Below are 21,167 nucleotides of genomic sequence, written 5' to 3' on the forward strand. Positions count from 1 at the left end.
CTTCTGTCTCTTGCGCCTCTTGCCGAAGAGGCTATACAAGGAGATCGTTCTCATCTTACGCAACAGGAGAGGTCACGACGCCGCAATGAGAATTTGTGTTTGTACTGTGCTAGCCCAGAGCACTTTCAAAAGGACTGTACAGTTCGCCCGCACCTAGGGTATGTGGGAGAGGCATCCCTGGGTGTGAATACTACCTCTCCACGCTTAAGTATTCCTGTGCAAGTCTTCGCTTCAGCCAAGTCTACCTTCAGCACTACAGCATTTTTGGATTCCGGATCAGCAGGTGACTTTATTGATGCGGCTTTAGTCCACAAGTATCCTCTTCCCCTTACTCGGCTTGCCAAGCCCTTGTTCATCTCCTCTGTTAATGGACAAATTCTGGACTGTAAGGTTCACTTCCGTACTGAATCTCTGGTCATGCAAGTGGGAGTATCACATTAAGAAAAGATTGAATTCTATGTTCTGCCACACTGTACTTCTGAGATTCTTCTTGGTCTTCCTTGGCTGCAACACCATTCCCCGCAACTGGATTGGAGAACTGGAGAAATAATTTGCTGGGGACAATCCTGTCAAAATTTTTGCCTCCAACCTGTTCTGCGTAAAGTTGTTTCTCGTCTTTCACCTTTACCTGGTCTGCCGCCACCTTACCAAGATTTCTCGGACGTCTTCTGCAAGAAACAGGCTGATTCTCTGCCTCCACATCGTCCTTATGACTGCCCTATTGATCTTCTGCCTGGTACCACTCCTCCTCATGAGAGGATATACCCTCTTTCAGTTCCTTAGATCAAAGCCATGGCTGAGTACATCCAGGAGAATCTCCAAAAGGGATTTATCCTTAAGTCCTTTTCTCCTGCTGGAGCAGGTTTCTTCTTTGTAGGGAAGAAGGATGGCTCACTCCATCCATGCATTGACAACAGGGGACTTAAAGGGGTACTCCGGTGAAAACCTTTTTTCTTTTAAATCATGATGTCATTAGAAAGCATTCCAAAAAGAAAAGAATTTCCTCTGTAGTGTTCAGCAGCTAATAAGTACAGGAAGGATTAAGATTTTTTAATAGAAGTAATTTACAAATATGTTTAACTTTCTGCCACCAGTTGATTTAAAAGAAAAAAGGTTTTCACCGGAGTACCCCATTAACAAAATCACGGTCAAGAACTGTTACCCTCTACCTCTTATCTCAGAACTTTTTGACCGCCTACGTGGTGCCAAGGTCTTCTCCAAGTTTGACTTACGCGGTGCGTATAACCTCATTCGTATTCGCAAGGGAGATGAATGAAAAACGGCCTTCAATACTCGTGACGGACATTTTGAGTATCTTGTAATGCCTTTTGGTCTCTGCAATGCTCCAGCCATTTTCCAAGAGTTCGTCAACGATATCTTCTGTGATCTTCTCTACACCTGTGTTGTATACCTAGATGACATCCTGATCTTCTCTTCCAACTTAGAGGAGCATCGTACTCATGTTCGTCTGGTTCTTCAGCGACTACGGAAGAATCATCTCTACGCCAAACTGGAGAAATGCCTGTTCGAGAAATCTAGTCTTCCGTTTCTAGGCTACATTGTCTCTCATCCGGGCCTGCAGATGGATCCAGATAAGTTGTCTGCAGTATTGGATTGGCCTCGTCCCTCGGGCCTACATGCGATTCAATGCTTTCTGGGATTCGCTAACTGTTATTGTCAATTTATCCCACATTTTTCATCCTTGGTTGCTCCTATTGTGTCTCTCACTAAAAAGGTATCTAATCCTAAATCTTGGCCTCGAGAGGCTGAAGAGGCCTTCTCCCATTTAAAGTTTGTGTTTGCCTCTGCTCTCGTGCTTACAAGATCTGATCCAGAGAGGCCATTTGCTTTGGAGATTGATGCCTCATCTATTGGAGCGGGTGCCGTTCTCACTCAGAAAAAAGCCTAGGGCAAAAGTGTAACTTGTGGGTTCTTCTCCAAGACTTTCTCTCCTGCTGAGAGGAATTACTCCATTGGAGATTGTGAACTCCTTGCTATCAAGCTAGCTTTGGAGAAATATCGACATTTATTGGAAGGTTCTTCTCATCCAGTCAGCATCTACTCCGATCATAAGAATCTTCTATACCTTCAGTCTGCTCAGCGTTTGAACCCCCGCTAGGCAAGATGGTCACTGTTCTTTTCCAGGTTCAACTTCTTCATTCACTTCCGTCCAGCAGACAAGAACATCAGGGCTGATGCTCTCTCCAGGTCCTCAGACGTCATTTGTTTGGACTCCACGCCTAGGCATATTATTCCTCCTGACCATTTGATTCCTTTCGCTCCTGCTGAGATTCAGCAAGTTCCTCTGGGAAAATCCTTTCTGCCCACCAAATTGAGACGCAAGGTACTGAAATGGGCTCATTCTTCCTTGACAGCAGGACATCATGGAATACGCAAGACCCTACTTCTTCTTTCCCGGCACTACTGGTGGCCCCATCTTGAACGTGATGTTTCTGATTTTGTTCGGTCCTGTGTAACTTGTGCCCGTGACAAAACTCCTCGGCAAAGACCTGCAGGACTCTTACAGCCTTTACCCATTCCAGAGACTCCCTGGTCCCATATAGCCATGGATTTCATCACCGATTTGCCACCTTCTCATAATAACACATCTCATCTGGGTCGTGGTAGATTGGTTTTGCAAGATGGCTCATTTTATTCCTCTTCCAGGTCTTCCTTCTGCTCCGCAGCTGGCGAAGTACTTCTTTTTGCATGTCTTTCGTTTACATGGTCTTCCACAGCATATAATTTGGATCGAGGGGTGCAGTTTGTCTCTAAGTTCTGGGGAGCCCTTTGTAACCGTCTGGACATCAATCTGGATTTCTCCTCGGCCTACCACCCTCAGTCCAATGGTCAGGTGGAGAGGGTTAATCAAATCCTTGAGACTTATCTTCGGCCTTTTGTTTCAGCTCGCCAAGATGATTGGGTCGACCTTCTCCCCTGGGCTGAATTCATATAATCTTAAGGATTCTGAGTCCACGAGGTTGTCTCCCTTTTTTGTTGTCTACGGACTCCTCTTCCTCTCCCAGTCTCCTCCGGTGTGCCTGCTGTTGATGAGCTGGTCCGTGACTTCTCCACCATCTGGCAACAGACCCGACAGTCGTTGTCCCAAGCTTCTTCATGCAAGAAGGCGCAAGTGGATAAAAGTAGAAGACCTCCTCCGTCCTTCTCTCCTGGTGACATGGTGTGGCTTTCATCCAAATACATTCGCTTCAAGATCCCCTGTTACAAGCTCTGTCCCCGCTACCTTGGTCCCTTCCAGATTCTACAAAAGATCAATACAGTCTCCTACAAACTCCGTCTACCTGCTACGTTACGTATTCCTAATTCCTTCCACGTCTCTCTCCTCAAGCCTCGTCGTTAACCGGTTCTTTCAGAAGAATCCTGTCTCAACACTTGTCTCCGACTCATCTGACGTCTACAAAGTTAAACAGATTCTTGCTGCATAAACTGTGAGAGGTAAACAATTTTTTTTGGGTTGACTGGGAGGGTTACGGTCCTGAGGAGAGATCTTGGGAACCTGAGGAGAATATCCTGGACTGTGACCTTCTCAGGAATGTTCTCTCTCATAAAAGGAGGGGGAGACCAAAGGAGTAGTACTGTTACACTATGCGCTCGTCCTCACACGCTGGCCGTGAGCGCATGGTCCCCTTACCTTCTGCTGCAGACGGGGCTAGGACTCGCATCGCGGGACGCACCTGCATGCGAGCCCCAGTCCGTCACTCTCCAGATGTTTTTCCTGCCTCTGCCTCCACCTCTCTGCTCCGGCACGCGTGTCCCCGTCCCTTAGGGCGTGCGCGCACCGGAGCTTTAAGATTTAAAGGGCCAGTACGCTCATTAGTGTAAACCACCTGTGGTTTGTTTATAAATTCCTCCACCCTCCTCAGTTCTCTTCGGGATCTTTGTTGCCTTGTGCCCTAGAGAAAGCGTTCCTTTGCATTGCCTTGCCGTGGACCAGATCTCCTGCTCTTGTGACATGACCTTGCTCCTCTGCCGCCTGCCTACTGAACTCCTGTTATGTCCTGACTACGCTACTGTGCCGCCTGCCCTGACCTACTGCTATCCAGACTACGAATTGCCTCATCCCTCCTGTGCCTCGCATCTCCTCAGCCGCCTGTGTGGTCGAGCCGCACCAGGGGTAGCGACCTGGGTGTCGCTTGCAGTTGCAAGCCCATCCTGCTTTGCAGCGGGCTCTGGTGAAGACCAGCGGCACCTTAGACTCCACTCCTTGGTACGGTCTGAGTCATCTGCCACACAGGTACAGCGGATCCACAAACACCGGAGTCCTGTCTTCAGAAAGTGAGTGTTACAACAACTTTGATGTAATGTCCTTAAAACAAGTAAAAATGAGGCTCAGTAGTGTGTGTGGCCTCCACGTGCCTGTATGACCTCCCTACAATGCCTGGGCATGCTCCTAATGAGGTGGTGGATGGTCTCCTTAGGGATATCCTCCCAGACCTGGACTAAAGCATCTGCCAACTCCTGGACAGTTTGTGGTGCAACGTGGTGTTGGTGGATGGAGCAAGACATGATGTCCCAGATGTGCTCAATCGGATTCAGGTCTGGGGAACTGGCGGGCCAGCCCATAGCATCAATGCCTTCCTCTTGCAGGAACTGCTGACACACTCCAGCCACATGAGGTCTAGCATTGTCTTGCATTAGGAGGAACCTAGGGCCAACCGCACCAGCATATGGTCTCACAAGGGGTCTGAGGATCTCATCTCAGTACCTAATGGCAGTCAGGCTACCTCTGGCAAGCACATGGAGGGCTTTGCGGCCCCCAAAGAAATGCCACCCCACACCATTACTGACCCACATCCAAACCAGTCATGCTGGAGAATGTTGCAGGCAGCTGAATGTTCTCCACGGTGTCTCCACACTCACATCTGTTACATGTGCTCAGTGTGAACCTGCTTTAGTCTGTGAAGAGCACAGGGCACCAGTGGTGAATTTGCCAATCTTGGTGTTCTCTGGCAAATGCCAAACGTGGTGCATGGTGTTGGGCTGTAAGCAAAACCCCCACCTGTGGATGTCGGGCCCTCATATCACCCTCATGGAGTCTGTTTCTGACCGTTTGAGTGGACACATGCACATTTGTGGCCTGCTGGAGGTCATTTTGCAGGGCTCTGGCAATGCTCCTCCTGCTCCTGCCTGCACAAAGGCGGAGGTAGCGGTCCTGCTGCTGGGTTGTTGCCCTCCTACGGCCTCCTCCATGTCTCCTGATGTACTGGCCTGTCTCTTGGTAGTGCCTCAATGATGACAGACACAGTAAACCTTCTTGCCTCAGCTCACATTGATGTGCCATCCTGGATGAGCTACATTAACTGAGCCACTTGTATGGGTTGTAGAGTCCGTCTCTTGCTACCACTAGAGTGAAAGCACTGCCAGCATTCAAAAGTGACCAAAACATCAGCCTGGAAGCATAGGAACTGAGAAGTGGTCTGTGTTCACCACCTGCAGAACCACTCCTTTATTGGGGGGTCTTGCTAATTGCCTTTAATTTCCAACTGTTGTCTGTTCCATTTGCACAACAGCTTGTGAAATTGATTGGCAATCAGTGTTGCTTCCTGAGTGGACAGTGTGATTTCACAGAAGTGTGATTGACTTGGAGTTACATTGTGTTGTTTAAGTGTTTGAGCAGTGTATATGTGATGTTAATATATATATATATATATATATATATATATATATACAGTGGATAGAGGCGTCAATGTGATACTGTTAGCATAGTTGAAGGTTTCAGATAGAAGATCAGCAGGTGGGGAATGGTATCTCACTCACCTATTGGTGTTGCGCTGCAGGCACAACACTGTTCAGCGCCTATTGGAGTGTATTGACACTCCCAAGTGATCCTATGGCAGCCCAGCATCCACACCCGAACATCAGCGATGTCGGTCTTGGCAGTACAAAAGAGGGTCCTGGAGTGGGCGGCTCCTGCGGTTACCAGGGAAAAATCGGATTGCTTCTTGCGGTGCCTGAGAATCGAGTTTCATTTAATCAGTGTCCAAATGGTGAAAGGATACTTGTTTTTAATGGAGATTATAACAAAATGAAATCACAGAATAGAATGGAAGCAACGCATTTCGTGGGGTGGCCCCATGCTTCGTCAGGCTGATAAACTGGAGACCTGCACCTCTGATATATATGGGGAAAATGATCAAATCTGCGCGGGAGAGATTTGGGCGGAAGTTATGTGTTCGCCAGTGTGCTCCGTGGTTGTCATGGTTAGCGGAGACGCTAGTGAGTGTGACAGCTGTCAGTTTGGTATTCTGAATCACAGCGTGGTCTACAGATGCAGTTACTGGCGTGATGGTTTGCAATTTGTAACATAAGTCCGTGACCATGATCAGATACTGTATGTTTCTGAGTGTGTTGGCTCTTCTGATGTCTGTAGCTGTAACCGGACTTCGTAGTGTATGTTATTGTTATATGTGAGTGAATCGTATATATTGCATGGTATGGTAATAGAGGTAGTAGTATGGTGGATATTGGGTGGCAGCTATACAGCTCTCCCTATGGGATGGGGCAGGAGCTGTGCCGCTCAAATTGGGCTCTGTTATTGTGAGAGACTAATAATATAAATGCATGCTATGTGCTTCAGTGATGAATATTTGAATGTAAAGACATAAAAAATGGATAATGAAAGGGGAAAGGGATAAAAGTATAAAAATGATATATGTATATAAATAAATAATATGTATATGTAAATATATCTAAAAAAAATTGTCTAAAAAAGGGGCAATGATTGGAATGAAAAATGGCAGAATATGCTAAATTAGGGTATTCCATTTACATGTAAAAAAAATATATATAGTAATCTGATGAATGCATAAAAAAATACAATGATAGAGGCGCAGGCTAACCATAAAAACGCAATTATAGGTTATGCACAGACAAACCATTAAGTACACATTATACAATAAACAGATCAAAGCATATGCAGTAAAAGCACATTTGGCATACAGTAAATTCACAGGGAAGACACTATTAAGTGCTCTGGGGAAGGCTATTGCGTGCTCAATTATATATGCAGTAAGATTCTCTAGGGACACAATCTTAGATGAGCAAGGGTGTTCAGATTTATATACAATAAAAAAAAAAGGGAGACAAAATTAGATACTCGGGGGAATGCTATTAGATGCTCAAGTGAAATATTTCTTATATGCTCGGAATGAATATTTCAATAGAGACATTGCAATTCACAGAAAGGGATGATATTTGGTGGTATGAATATACCTGCTGGGTTAGTGAATACGTTCTGTGGCTTCATTCAGCCCCCCCGGAGTTAAAGTTCCCAAACGATAGATCCAATCCATTTCTCTCTTGATTAGTTCTTCTAGTATCAGGCATGTTCATTTATTTGATCTATCTGGTAGATGGAGATGGGGGTCTTTAGTTTCAGGATGTTTTATTTTGCAGTGCCGTTATTGACTATGCAATAAATATCCTCTTTTTATATTCATCCTATGATTATTCAATCAAAGGTGCAGTTCTTGAGTAGTGCAACCTCCATATTGTAGGCAGCAGCAATACTCTATGACATCTATTACAAATGTAGATCTACAATTTAACCATCAAACAATGAAGCTTTATTGATGATATGCATAAGAACATGCAAAAATGCAATATAAGAAAACAATAGGTCCGTGGACCCAAAAAACAGATAATAACATCCAGGTACATAAGGTAAAATCATAATGTCGATCTACAATTTAAGTGTTGTTTGATGGTAAATACTTCACCTGAGGTGATGCTCTTAAATGTTTTCATGTTGGTCCTGATGGGTTGACAGCACAAGCAACGTGTTCTCCCACATCTATATACACCTGAGGTTTCTACAGTCTTCTTATCAGAATTTTTGTTTCTCTAACCTCCCAATTCTCCAGTGAGAAAATCGAATTCTTGGACCTTGAGATCTACCACAACACTGAGGATGTCTTGACAGCAACTTATTTTAAAAAGGTAGATTCAAATTGTTATTTATAATTTACCATGTTTTCATGTTGGTCCTGATGGTTTGACAGCACAAGCATCGTGTTCACCCACATCTATATACACCTGAGGTTTCTACAGTCTTCTTATCAGAGTTTTATATATATATTTTTTTTTGGTGTTGTCTCAACCTACTGGGAGCTAAGATGGATTTCAGAGTCGGAGCCCGTTTAAAGGTAAGGCATGTTCTTGATTTATTACTTGATTGTTTTGGAGAATGTGCCAATCTGACCATGAGCGCAGTTATAAGTCGTAATGAAGTTGAGGCAGGGTGTATTAGTATTGGATTCCTGTGTTTAAGAGTTCAGTTCTTTTTAATGCATCTTTAGTTCCTTGGGGTAGCCTTTTGCTTTAAAATGTTCCGTTATTTTACTGGCTTGTTCTTTATATGTTTTAGTTTCAGTACAATTCTTTCTAATTCTTCTCAGCTGGCTGAACGGGATATTTGTTTTCCACTATTTTAAGTGGCCACTGTTAAATTATAAATAACAATTTGAATCTACCTTTTTAAAATAAGTTGCTGTCAAGACATCCTCAGTGTTGTGGTAGATCTCAAGATCCAAGAATTCGATTTTCTCACTGGAGAATTGGGAGGTTAGAGAAACAAAAATTCTGATAAGAAGACTGTAGAAACCTCAGGTGTATATAAATGTGGGAGAACACATTGTTTGTGCTGTCAAACCATCAGCACCAACATGAAAACATATAATAAGAGCAACACCTCGGGTGAAGTATTTATCATCAAACAACACTTAAATTGTAGATCGACATTTGTAATCTATGTCATAGAGTGTTGCTGCGGCCGTGATCTTGCACGCGCCACCCCGTTTGTAATCAGTCCCCGGAGCGTGTTCGCTCTGGGTCTGATTACCGGCGACCACAGGGCCGAAGGCGTGTGACGTCACGCCTCCGCCCCCGTGTGACGTCACGCTCCGCCCCACAATGTAAGCCTATGGAAGGGGACGTGATAGCTGTCACGCCCCCTCCCATAGACTTGCATTGAGGGGCGGAGCGTGAGGTCACACGGGGATGGAGGCGTGATGTCACACGCCGCCGGCCCCGTGATCAACAGTAATCAGACCCGGAGCGAACACGCTCCGGGGACTGATTACAAACGGGGTGCCGCGTGCAAGATCCCGGGGGTCCCCAGCGGCGGGACTCCCGCGATCAGGCATCTTATCCCCTATCCTTTGGATAGAGGATAAGATGTCTAAGCACCGGAGTACCCCTTGTAGATCGACATTTGTAATCTATGTTATAGAGTGTTGCTGTAGGTCACACTACTCAAGAACTGCACCTTCGATTGAATAATCATAGGACAATATATAAAAAGAGGATATTTATTGCATAGTCTATCCCGGAACTGCAAAATAAAGCATCCTGAAATTAAAGACCCCATCTCCATCTACCAGATAGATCAAATAAATGAACATGCCTGAGACTAAAAGAACCAATCAAGAGAGAAATCTATTGGATCTATCCTTTGGGAACTTTAAAGGGGTTATCCAGGAAAAAAAAAATGTATATACCAACTGGCTCCAGAAAGTTAAACAGATTTGTAAATTACTTCTATTAAAAAAATCTTAATCCTTTCAGTAATTATGAGCTGCTGAAGTTGAGTTGTTCTTTTCTGTCTAAGTGCTCTCTGATGACACGTGTCTCGGGAACTGTCCAGAGTAGAAGCAAATCCCCATAGCAAACCTATTCTGCTCTGTCCAGTTCCCGGGAAAAGTAGAGATGTCGGCAGAGAGCACTGTTGTCAGACAGAAAAGAACAACTCAACTTCAGCAGCTGATAATTATTGGAAGAAGCGCCGCAAGTTCCCGAAACGGTCTGTTCCGGTTCACGTCCCCTGCCTCCACACCTGTACACCCTGCTTGTTATGTCTGGCATCTAATAAAGATTCGTTGGATGGTGAGTGCAATCCTATTTTCTTTTCACCTTTGGATACTATCTCTATTACCATACCATGCAATATATCCGATTCACTCACATATAACAATAACATACACTACGAAGTCCGGTTACAGCTACAGATATCAGATCAGCCAACACACTCAGAAATATAAAGTATCTGATCATGGTCACGGACTTATGTTACAAATTGCAAACCATCACGCCATTAATTGCATCTGTAGACCATGCTGCTACTTAGTAAACTAAACTGACAGCCATCTTATAAACTAGTGTCTCCGACACACCAAGAAGCATACAGTGTAAGATCGCAAATCACGGACATTTGATTAAGCCGCATATGCTCTGAATTGCAAACCACCCCGCCAGTAACTGTACCTGTACACCACGCTGTGATTCAGTATACCAAACTGACAGCTGTCACACTCACTAGCGTCTCCGCTAACCATGACATCCACGGAGCACACTCGCAAACACATCACTTCCGACCTCAGTGACGTCACTAATCTCTCCAGCACAGATTTGAACATTTTCCCCATATATTTTAGAGGCACAGGTCTCCAGTAAATCAGTCTGACGAAGCGTGGGGCCACCCTGCGAAACGCGTTGCTTCCATCTTATTCTTTGATTTTATTTTGTTATAATCTCCAATAAAAAACAAGTATCCTTTCACCATTTGGACAGTTGTCTTTCTGATTGAATGGAACCCGATCCTCAACTTTAAGAACATTTCACTTGTTGCCTTACATAACTCACCCTCTGACAGATGCCATTGTCACAAGATTATCAATGTTATTCACTTCACATGCCATTTGTTTGTGATGTTATGGATTATTGATGTATAAACAGTGAAGCTGTAAATTCACATCATTGGGCAATGAAAGGCGGTGACATCAATAAAGAATACATAAACTAATATTACTTACGGTAGACCATGTTCATATCTTTTGGCAGAGAACTGCATCAGTATATTATCATAACAATCCCAATCTCAGAAGGAGACTAGAATGTGAATAGAAAACAGAAAAACCTTCACACCATGTGGTTCCTAATGGAGTATTTAGGCTTTTCATAAACCATAATTATGTCAAACTTTTATTAGTTCAGGTTTTAATACATAAAATCTAAATTCCAATTCACCGCTTAAATGTTCAGAAAAGATTGTTTAATAGCTTTAACTTACATTAGTTATCTGATGTAATACTACAGTGAGGAAAAAAGTATTTAGTCAGCCACCAATTGTGCAAGTTCTCCCACTTAAAAAGATGAGAGGCCTGTAATTTTCATCATAGGTATACCTCAACTATGAGAGACATAATGGGGGAAAGAATACAGGAAATCACATTGTCTGATTTTTAAAGAATTTATTTGCTAATTATGGTGGAAAATAAATATTTGGTCACCTACAAACAAGCAAGATTTTTGGCTCTCACAGCTTCTTCTTTAACCCCTTAAGGACTCAGGGTTTTTCCATTTTTGCATTTTCGTTTTTTTCCTCCTTACCTTTAAAAAAATCAGAATTCTTTAAATTTTGCACCTAAAAATTCATATGATGGCTTATTTTTTGTGCCACCAATTCTACTTTGTAATGAAATCAGTCATTTAAAAAAAAAATCTATGGCAAAACGGGAAAAAAAATCATTGTGCTACAAAATTAAAGAAAAACGCCATTTTGCAACTTTTGGGGGCTTCCATTTCTCTGAAGTACATTTTTCGTCAACATTGACCCCTTTTCTTTATTTTGTAGGTCCATACGATTAAAATGATACCCTACTTATATAGGTTTGATTTTGTCGTACTTCTGGAAAAAATCATAACTACATGCACGAAAATTAATACGTTTAAAATCGTCATCTTCTGACCTCTATAACTTTTTTATTTTTTCCGCGTACAGGGCGGTATGAGGGCTCATTTTCTGCGCCGTGATCTGAAGTTTTTATTTTTTTTGTATTTATCGGACTTTTTGATCGCTTTTTATTCATTTTTTCATTACATAAAAAGTGACCAAAAATGTGCTATTTTGGACTTTGGAATTTTTTTACGCATACGCCGTTGACCATGCGGTTTAATTAATTATATATTTTTTATAATTTGGACATTTCTGCACGCGGCTATACCACATATGTTACTTTTTATTTGCACAGTATTTTTTTATTACACAGTATTTTTTTATTTAAATGGGAAAAGGGGGGTGATTTAAACTTTTATTAGGGAAGGGGTTAAATTATCTTTATTCAACTTTTTTTTGCAATGTTATAGCCCCCATAGGAGGCTATAACACTGCACACACTGATCTTTTACATTTATCAATGTTATCCTATAGGATAACATTGATCAATGATTCTGCCGCTTGACTGCTCATGCCTGAATCTCAATCACGGAGCAGTCATTCGGCGATCGGACACCAGGAGGAAGGTTGGGGCCCTCCTTGTGTGCTCCAGCTGTTCTGAACGCTGCGATTTTGCCATTGTGGTCCTGAACCGCCCACTGAGCTAGATGGGAGCAGTTTACTTTCACTTTAAACGTCGCATCTAAAGGGTTAATAGCGCGCTGCACTGCGATCAGTGCCACATGCTATTAGCCACGGGTCCCTGCCATTGTTAGAGGCCGGGCCCGACCCGCTATCATGTGTTATAGAAAGGGAGCGGCTCAGGGCGTACAGGTATGTCCTTAAGAGGTTAAGAGTCTCCTCTGTCCTCTACTCGTTACCTGTATTAATAGCACCTATTTGAACTTCTTATCAGTATAAAAGACACCTATCCAGAACCTCAAACAGTCCTACTCCAAACTCCACTATGGCCAAGACCAAAGAGCTGTCGAAGGACACCAAAAACAAAATTGTAGACCTGCACCAGGCTGGGAAGACTGAATCAGCAACAGGCAAGCAGCTTGGTGTGAAGAAATCAACTGTGGGAGCAAATATTAGAAAATGGAAGACATGCAAGACCACTGATAATCTCCACGCAAGATCTCACCAAAATGATCACAAGAATCGTGAGATTTTGAGTAAAAACCTCCTTCCATCAGCAAGGGCATTGAAGACCAAACGTGGCTGGGTCTTTCAGCATGACAATGATCCCAAACACACCGCCCGGGCAACGAAGGAGTGGCTTCGTAAGAAGCATTTCAAGGTCCTGGAGTGGACTGGCCAGTCTCCAGATCTAAACCCCATAGAAAACCTTTGGAGGGAGTTGAAAGTCTGTGTTGCCCAGCGAGAGCCCCAAAACATCACTGCTCTAGAGGAGATCTGCATGAAGAAATGGGCCAAAATACCAGCAACAGTGTGTGAAAACCTTGTGAAGACTTACAGAAAACATTTGACCTCTGTCATTGCCAACAAAGAGTATATAACAAAGTATTGAGATGAACTTTTGTTATTGACCAAACACTTATTTTCCACCATAATTTGCAAATAAATTCTTTAAAAATCAGACAATGTGATTTTATGGATTTTTTTTTCTCATTATGTCTCTCATAGTTGAGGTATACCTATGATGGAAATTACAAGCCTCTCTCATCTTTTAAAGTGGGAGAACTTACACAATTGGTGGCTGACTAAATACTTTTTTTCTCCACTTTACATTATGTCATATGTAGTGGAGAAAAGACTAACAAGTAGTATTAGGCCTCATGGCAGTATTATAGCTCCGTACGACCTCTGACTCATATGAAGTATTACAAATACAGTTAATATATGATTTCTTACTGTACTTGAGGACAGTTCCGATTTTATATTGAGGGATGCCCCATTAGATTTCATATGGTCTGTGTGTTCCTATAGAAGCATTGCTTTCAGGGAAAAAGTTCTGTATGTATAGCACCATATATGGATACTACCAAGGGTGTAGCTAAAGAGCGTACGTTGTAGCTAAAGCGAGTACGTTCAGAGTCTGCACTCAGGCCATGGCACCTAAATGCCCCTTTACTACATAAGAATATGCCAGTAATATGTAATATGTAATATATATATATATATATATATATATATATATATATATATATATATAGCACTCAGTAGATAGGGGCTGTTACACTATGGTCCAGGAGCTTCACATCACAGCAAGCAACTATTTCCCACAAGTTACATATACTCTTTATATATTTTCTTGAAACAATATATGAAAATATTTTTCCATGTTAGAAAAAAATTACTCTCATTCCTTAAATCAGTATCCCCCCCCCCTAAAAAAAACAACAAAAAAGATGTGCCTGGTACATACCACGCTCCAACAAATAAGATGATTGGTTTCAGGGTCTTCTACCAGGGTCCACAGCTTGGTGAGGAAGGCTGGCACATTGCTACAGTACCCATCCATTGCCAGGGAGTTCGCAGATTCCTGCATGGTGACAGATATGTGTTACTCAAACTCCATGCCTATGAGATGGTACAGTGGTAGGGGGAGCCGATAGGGACCCATGTACTGAGGTCACAGTGTCACAAAGAGAGAGGCTGCAGCTGATTCACACCACCAGGTCACACTGATAGACACTCAGCACTAATTTGCTGGCACTGACCCCCTCCCTACTAGGAAACAATGCCCAGTGATGCGGTATTCATGCTCTCGCCACAATGCTCTGAAAAAACATGCAACATCATGTAAAGAGATCACAGAAGCCATTCAATGCCCACTCAATCACAGAACATAGCTGAGGCATTGTAAAGACCCTTATAGCTATGATTGGCACACATTTCCAGTAACCTGTTCATAGCAGACTCACAGCCGATTTATCACAAAATATTATGAGATGGACCGCAAACGTCCTCAGGGGGCTGGCTTGTGAGGAAATACCAGAAATAGCCAAACCCCCTGACACCAGCTGCCGCCTTGAGCCGCAAAGGTCTGTGAAATAGGCTTGAGACGAACGTCATCAAGACCTGAGCGGAAACGCTAAGCCTGGGGGGACCATATAAAGAAAAAAAGTAGACAATCCCGGCAGAGCCGTAGAGCAAGTAGATGTAGAACTAGCATCATTATTCATAATGGGCAGGATAGTTAAAGGGGTACTCCCGTGGAAAACTTTTTTTTTTAAATCAACTGGTGCCAGAAAGTTAAACAGATTTGTAAATTACTTCACTATTAAAAAAATCTTAATCCTTCCAGTACTTTTAAGGGTCTGAATACTACAGAGGAAATGGTTTTCTTTTTGGAACACAGAGCTCTCTGCTGACATCATGACCACATTGCTCTCTGCTGACATCTCTGTCCATTTTAGGAACTGTCCAGAGCAGCATATGTTTGCTATGGGAATTTTCTCCTACTCTGGACAGTTCTTAAAATGGACAGAGATGTCAGATGAGAGCACTGTGGTCATGATGTCAGGAGAGAGCTCTGTGTTCCAAAAAGAAAACCATTTCCTCTGTAGTATTCAGCAGCTAATAAGTACTGGAAGGATTAATATTTTAAATGGAAGTAACTTACAAATCTGTTTAACTTTCTGGCACCAGTTGATTTAAAAAAAAAAAAAAAGTTTTCCATGAGAGTACCCCTGTAAAAGTTATTTAAGCCCGGAATACCCCTTTAAGAATATCTCTGTACTTTATGCTAATACTGATCTCTCGCAACTGGGTCCCAGCAAATGACCACATAGACAACTCCCACCCCCCCCTCTTTCCCAACCCACTCTTCCCCCCCCCCCTTCCTCACCCCCCCACCCACGTCCAAAAACCTTGTATCTATTCTTTATCCTCCACTTGTCTCTCTTTCTCCCTATTTTCTCTTTCTACTGCCTCCCACCTTGGAGTATTCCTAAGCCTTTTCATTTCTCCTCTTTCTTTCCTCTTTATCAGTACTCTGACACATTGTACCCATGTTCATTGGTCCTATCGTGTTCAGTACCATACTTATATTACAGTTCAACCTAATTAACTGGGCTCCTAGGTGACAATACTTCAAACTTATTAGATGCCTATAGACATGTCTGTCCTTATGTTTTCTGTATGTCCTGAGTGGATGTTGGCCAATACTTCTCTTGATAGATTTATCTTATTGATTCTATAATGATACATCAACACAGGAACATAATGGTCTTTTTAATTGTTGCCTGGGGCCTAGCCCACACAACCCCTTTATCCTGCTTTTCTCTCCTTTTCTTTCTTCTTGATCAGCATTATGTAATGTATTTCATATTGCATTTGTATGGTCTGTTGTATTGTAATACTCGAAAATAAAGAATTGAAAAAAAAAAAGAATATCTCTGTACTTTGCTCCATTCAGCTTTCCCTCAACCATGACCAGTCTCCCCCAAAGGATGATACTGCCACTACCATGCTTCCCTGTAGAAATGGTATTGGGCAGGTGATGGGCAGTGCCTGGTTTCCTCCAGGCATGACACTTGGAATTGAGGGTGAATATTTCAATCTTGGTTTCATTAAACTAGAGAATTTTGTTCTCATAGTCAGAGAGTCCTTTAGGTACTCTTTTTGAACACACAGGGTCTATTCACACGTACAGTATCCTGTGCATATTTGATGCACAGGATTTAAAGGGGTACTCCGGTGAAAACCTTTTTTCTTTAAATCAACTGGTGGCAGAAAGTTAAACATATTTGTAAATTACTTCTATTAAAAAATCTTAATCCTTCCTGTACTTATTAGCTGCTGAATACCACAGAGGAAATTCTTTTCTTTTTGGAATGCTCTCTGATGACATCATGAGCACAGTTCTCTCTGCTGACGTTATAATAATAATAATGCTTTATTTATTGTTGTCCTTAGTGGGATTTGAACCCAAGTCCCCAGCACTGCAAGGCAGCAGTGCTAACCACTGAGCCACCACGCTGCCCTTAGCATACATCTGCTATGCATGGTTGCTAAAATGGACAGAGATGTCAGCAGAGAGCACTGTGCTCGTGATGTCATCAGCGTTCCAAAAAGAAAGGAATTTCCTCTGTAGCATTCAGCAGCTAATAAATACTGGAAGGATTAAGATTTTTTAATAGAAGTAATTTACAAATATGTTTAACTTTCTGCCACCAGTTGATTTAAAAGAAAAAAGGTTTTCACTGGAGTACCCCTTTAAAGCTGTAGATTTTATGCTACAGAGTTCAATGTAAAGTTAATGACTGAACACAGCTTCAACTCTGTAGTTCAAATCCTGTGACTCAAATATACACAGGATACTGCATGTGTTAATACGCCCTCAGGGTAGGGTCAGATGTGCTGTAATTTGTAGCCTAATTGCTGCTGAGTATTTTCCTACCCATTGAAGTCAATTGGTAATAGTATAAGCAGCTGCTTTTGCTACCCATTGACTTAAATGGCTAGGTGAATATGCAGCAAAATATGGCAAGTGTGACCCTACCCTTAGGGTTTATTGACACGTACAGTATCCTGCAGATATTTGATGCGCAGAATTTGAAGCTTCAGATTTTATGCTGCAGATTTCAATGTAAACTAAATGAGTGATCACAACTTCATATCTGCAGCTTCAAATCCTGCACATCAAATATGTGCAGGATCCTGTATGTGTGAATACACCCTTAAAGGGGTTATCCAGGAAAAACTTTTTATATATATATATATATATATATATATATATATATTTATATTAATTAACTGGCTCCAGAAAGTTAAACAGATTTGTAAATTACTTCTATTAAAAAATCTTAATCCTTTCAGTACTTATGAGCTGCCGAAGTTGAGTTGTTCTTTTCTGTCTAAGTGCTCTCTGATGACACGTGTCTCGGGAACCGCCCAGTTTAGAAGCAAATCCCCATAGCAAACCTCTTCTACTCTGTGCAATTCTCAAGACAAGCAGAGATGTCAGCAGAGAGCACTGTTGCCAGACAGAAAACAACTCAACTTCAGCAGCTGATAATTATTGAAAGGATTAAGATTTTTTTTGTAGCAGTAATTTACATATCTGTTCAACTTTCTGGAGCCAGTTGATATATATAAAAAGAGTATTTTCCTGGAATACCCCTTTAAGGCAACTTTTGTCTCCAGGCCTGTTATCCAGACATGCCAATAGTTTAGATTTGGCCATGTCTCACTCCTGAGACCCGCTGCGATCGCAAGTTACAGCGGGTCTCAGGAAAAGTTTCATCAAATTACGGTAACACTGTAAGAAGCTAAGTGTTTTAACCCTTTGCAGCAGATGCATTCTAGCTTCTGTCTCTATGATTCTAAATAACAGGCTAGCTGTAGATCTCACAGTACAACACCTTCATGTCCCCTGCAAATAGCTGTAGAGAGGTTTTCCCCAACTTCTTACAGTTTTGCAACAACTGCAGAGCCACAGGTTGGGGAACAGTGTCACAGTGTCTGTGTTACAGCAAGAGCTTATACATATGGAAGTATTAGAGCAAATACACATTCCATGAGGCTGACGGAGAACATCTAATGGGGATGGGGTAGAGAACATTATGGAAGATTTCTGATAACACCTGCTAAGGAAAAGCGAAGGGGCAGGGTTTTGCAATGAATGAGCCAGAATGATACAGAAAAGCAACAGCAGTAGAATTGGTTGTTATGAGAAACACCTACCTGTCTTAAAGGGGTTATCCAGGAAAAAAAATGTTTTATATATCAACTGGCTCCAGAAAGTTAAACAGATTTGTAAATTACTTCTATAAAAAATTTTTTATCCTTTCAGTACTTATGAGCTGCTAAAGTTGAGTTGTTCTTTTCTGTCTAAGTGCTCTCTGATGACACGTGTCTCGGGAACCGCCCAGTTTAGAAGCAAATCCCCATAGCAAAGCTCTTCTACTCTGAGCAGTTTCCGAGACAAGCAGAGATGTCAGCAGAGAGCACTGTTGCCAGACACAAAAGAACAACTCAACTTCAGCAGCTGATAACTATTGGAAGGATTAATTTTTTTTAATAGAAGTGATTTACAAATCTTTTTAACTTACTGGAGCCAGTTTATATTTAAAAAAAAAAAGTTTTTTTCATGGAATACCCCTTTAAGACAGTAAAACCATAGGTATTCAGCTATTTCATTGTCATTTTTAACTTTGGGAAAAACTGGGTGACAACCAAAAAGGTCATTGCTTAACTTGGTGCAACACACTGTAAATAAGTAGGTGGAGAATGCAGTGATAGAGGAAAGCTTATTGTGTTTTACCACCATCAGCGTTTTCAGGGTATAGTGGTGAGTGACCTGCAGATGTTCAGTCATTTAGCTGTGTAGTCACCTACAAAGTGTAGAAAAAGATTACATCCGCACCGTCATCCGCACAGATTACATTACTAATGGGGAATGCTACAGGATTTACATTTGCAGATGTCCAAACCTTTTGTTTGGATTTCTTGGAATATGAACTCAATGAACAGCATTGGCAGCTCACAGCTCATGTCTACACTGCCATCTAGTGGACAACACGTAAATAAAAAATAAAAAAACAATAGAAATGTGAATTGCAAAACAAAGAGAGAAAAAAGCGGATATACTAAAATGCAGTGCACACCGTAGGTGTGCACTGCATTTTAGTATATCCGCTTTTTTCTCCCATTGATTTTTATATGGCTATTGGGATATACTGCTTTGAACCCTGATATGTACTTTGACACATATATACAGTAACAATCGAAAAAACACACAAAAAATGATTAAATATGTTTAACATAAAAACTTGATTTAAAGGGTACCTCTCATCAAAAAAAACTTTTGATATATTATAGATTAATGTATGCAGAATAACTTTACAATTGCATGTTATTAAAAAATATGCTTCTTTCTATTTAATTTTCCACTTTGAAGAAATGACCACTAGGGGTCTCCCTACCAGTCCTGGCAGCAAGCATTTCAGACTCATGCTGGAGTCCTAAACACTACGAGCTGCCAGTCTGCTTTGTTCACAGTCTGTTTGGCTGTGAACAAAGCAGGCTGGCAGCTCTGAGTGTTCTCCTTTGTGAACAAAGCAGACTGGCAGCTCGTAGTGTTTAGGACTCCAGCATGAGTCAGAAATGCTTGCTGACAGGACTGATCGGGAAAAATACAATAGAAAGAAGCATATTTTTCATTAACATGCTATTGGAAAGTTATTCAACATTCATTAATCTAAAATATATCAAAAGTTTATTTGATGAGAGGTACCCTTTAACTATTTGTAGAATGGCCATAGACTGTGAACAGAAGAGCCTGCCCAAAGAGAAGACAAACATGGTGTATTCCTCTCCCTGCCCTACCGACTTGTATACACAACACTCACTGGCCCTCATTTACTATTGCAAACCCAACATGTTTTGTCGGGTTGTGCGCCAGATTCTGTCGCATTGCGCCAGAAATTCTGTCTGTGCCAGATTTTGCCACAGAATTTGCACCAGAATTGAAAAAACCCCGAATTAGGCTGGGTTGACATCACGTTTTCTCCCATACGGGAGTGCATACGGCAGGGGAGAGCTAAAACCTCGCGCTCCCGTATGTAATTCATTTCAATGAGCCGGCCGGAGTGAAACGTTCGGTCCGGTCGGCTCATTTTTGCGCTGTATGCGCTTTTACGACTGGACCTAAAACCGTGGTTGACCACAGTTTTAGGTCCGGGGAAAAAAGCGCAAACGGCGCAAAAATGAGCCGACCGGACCGAACGTTTCACTCCGGTCTGCTCATTGAAATGAATTACATACGGGAGCGCATAGAAAGGTATGCGGGAGCGCGAGGTTTTAGCTCCCCCCTGCCGTATGCGCTCCCGTATGGGAGAAAACGTGATGTGAGCCCAGCCTAACTCTCCATTTTGCAAAGAAAACCCGAAAAGGGGGCGCGGACAACGGGAAAAGGGGGCGTGCTCTCTGAAAAGGGGAATGCTACCGACATTTCACAAAAACCCAACATATTTACTAAGGTTTCCTCATAAAATGTGGTGGATTTGAGCTGAGGAAAACCAGACAGATCAGAGCATGTGTAAAACAATCAAAATGTAGGGAAAGTGTAAAATGTAGGGAAACCTTAGTAAATACCGTGGAAAATAAATTGTAGGGAATTAAAACCCACAAAGAAACCTACACTCCACTCTTGGTAAATAAGGGCCAGTGTGTAAACAGTTCAGCACACTGAGTACCCACTTCAGACAACGCAAATATCCCCTGGGGTACATGTACCACAGATGAACAATTTGGATTTGAGGCACTGAAGGGGCTAGTTACAACATCCATAGTGATAAAGGGTGGTAAAGGGGTTAATAATAACATCCTCAGTAATCTAGGAGAGGAGCTGCCAACAGCTCTGCTGGCCTTAAGCAGTGAAAGGGTTATTCCTTATACCAGAGGTCAAGTAGTGAAGGGATTCATGACCACATTCCTGTGACCTAAGACATTGAAGGAATAC

At 42.2% G+C, this 21,167-nt stretch overlaps 1 protein-coding gene across 4 annotated transcripts in view; it reads right to left on the bottom strand.

Annotated features, from left to right (window-relative positions):
* Positions 1-21,167, bottom strand: part of HSF4 (heat shock transcription factor 4) — an 87,536-nt gene that overhangs the window by 60,869 nt on the left and 5,500 nt on the right. For 3 of the 4 annotated variants that reach the window (XM_056526248.1, XM_056526246.1, XM_056526247.1), the window contains exon 2: positions 14,124-14,240. The exons of the other annotated variant lie outside the window; for it this stretch is intronic. In XM_056526248.1, the coding sequence (XP_056382223.1) occupies positions 14,124-14,219 (96 nt within the window). In that variant the 5' untranslated portion in view covers positions 14,220-14,240. The remainder of the gene's footprint in view (positions 1-14,123; positions 14,241-21,167) is intronic. 4 annotated transcript variants of the gene reach the window in all.

Source organism: Hyla sarda, chromosome 6 (genome assembly GCF_029499605.1).
Source record: "Hyla sarda isolate aHylSar1 chromosome 6, aHylSar1.hap1, whole genome shotgun sequence".
Taxonomy (NCBI): Eukaryota; Metazoa; Chordata; class Amphibia; order Anura; family Hylidae; genus Hyla; species Hyla sarda.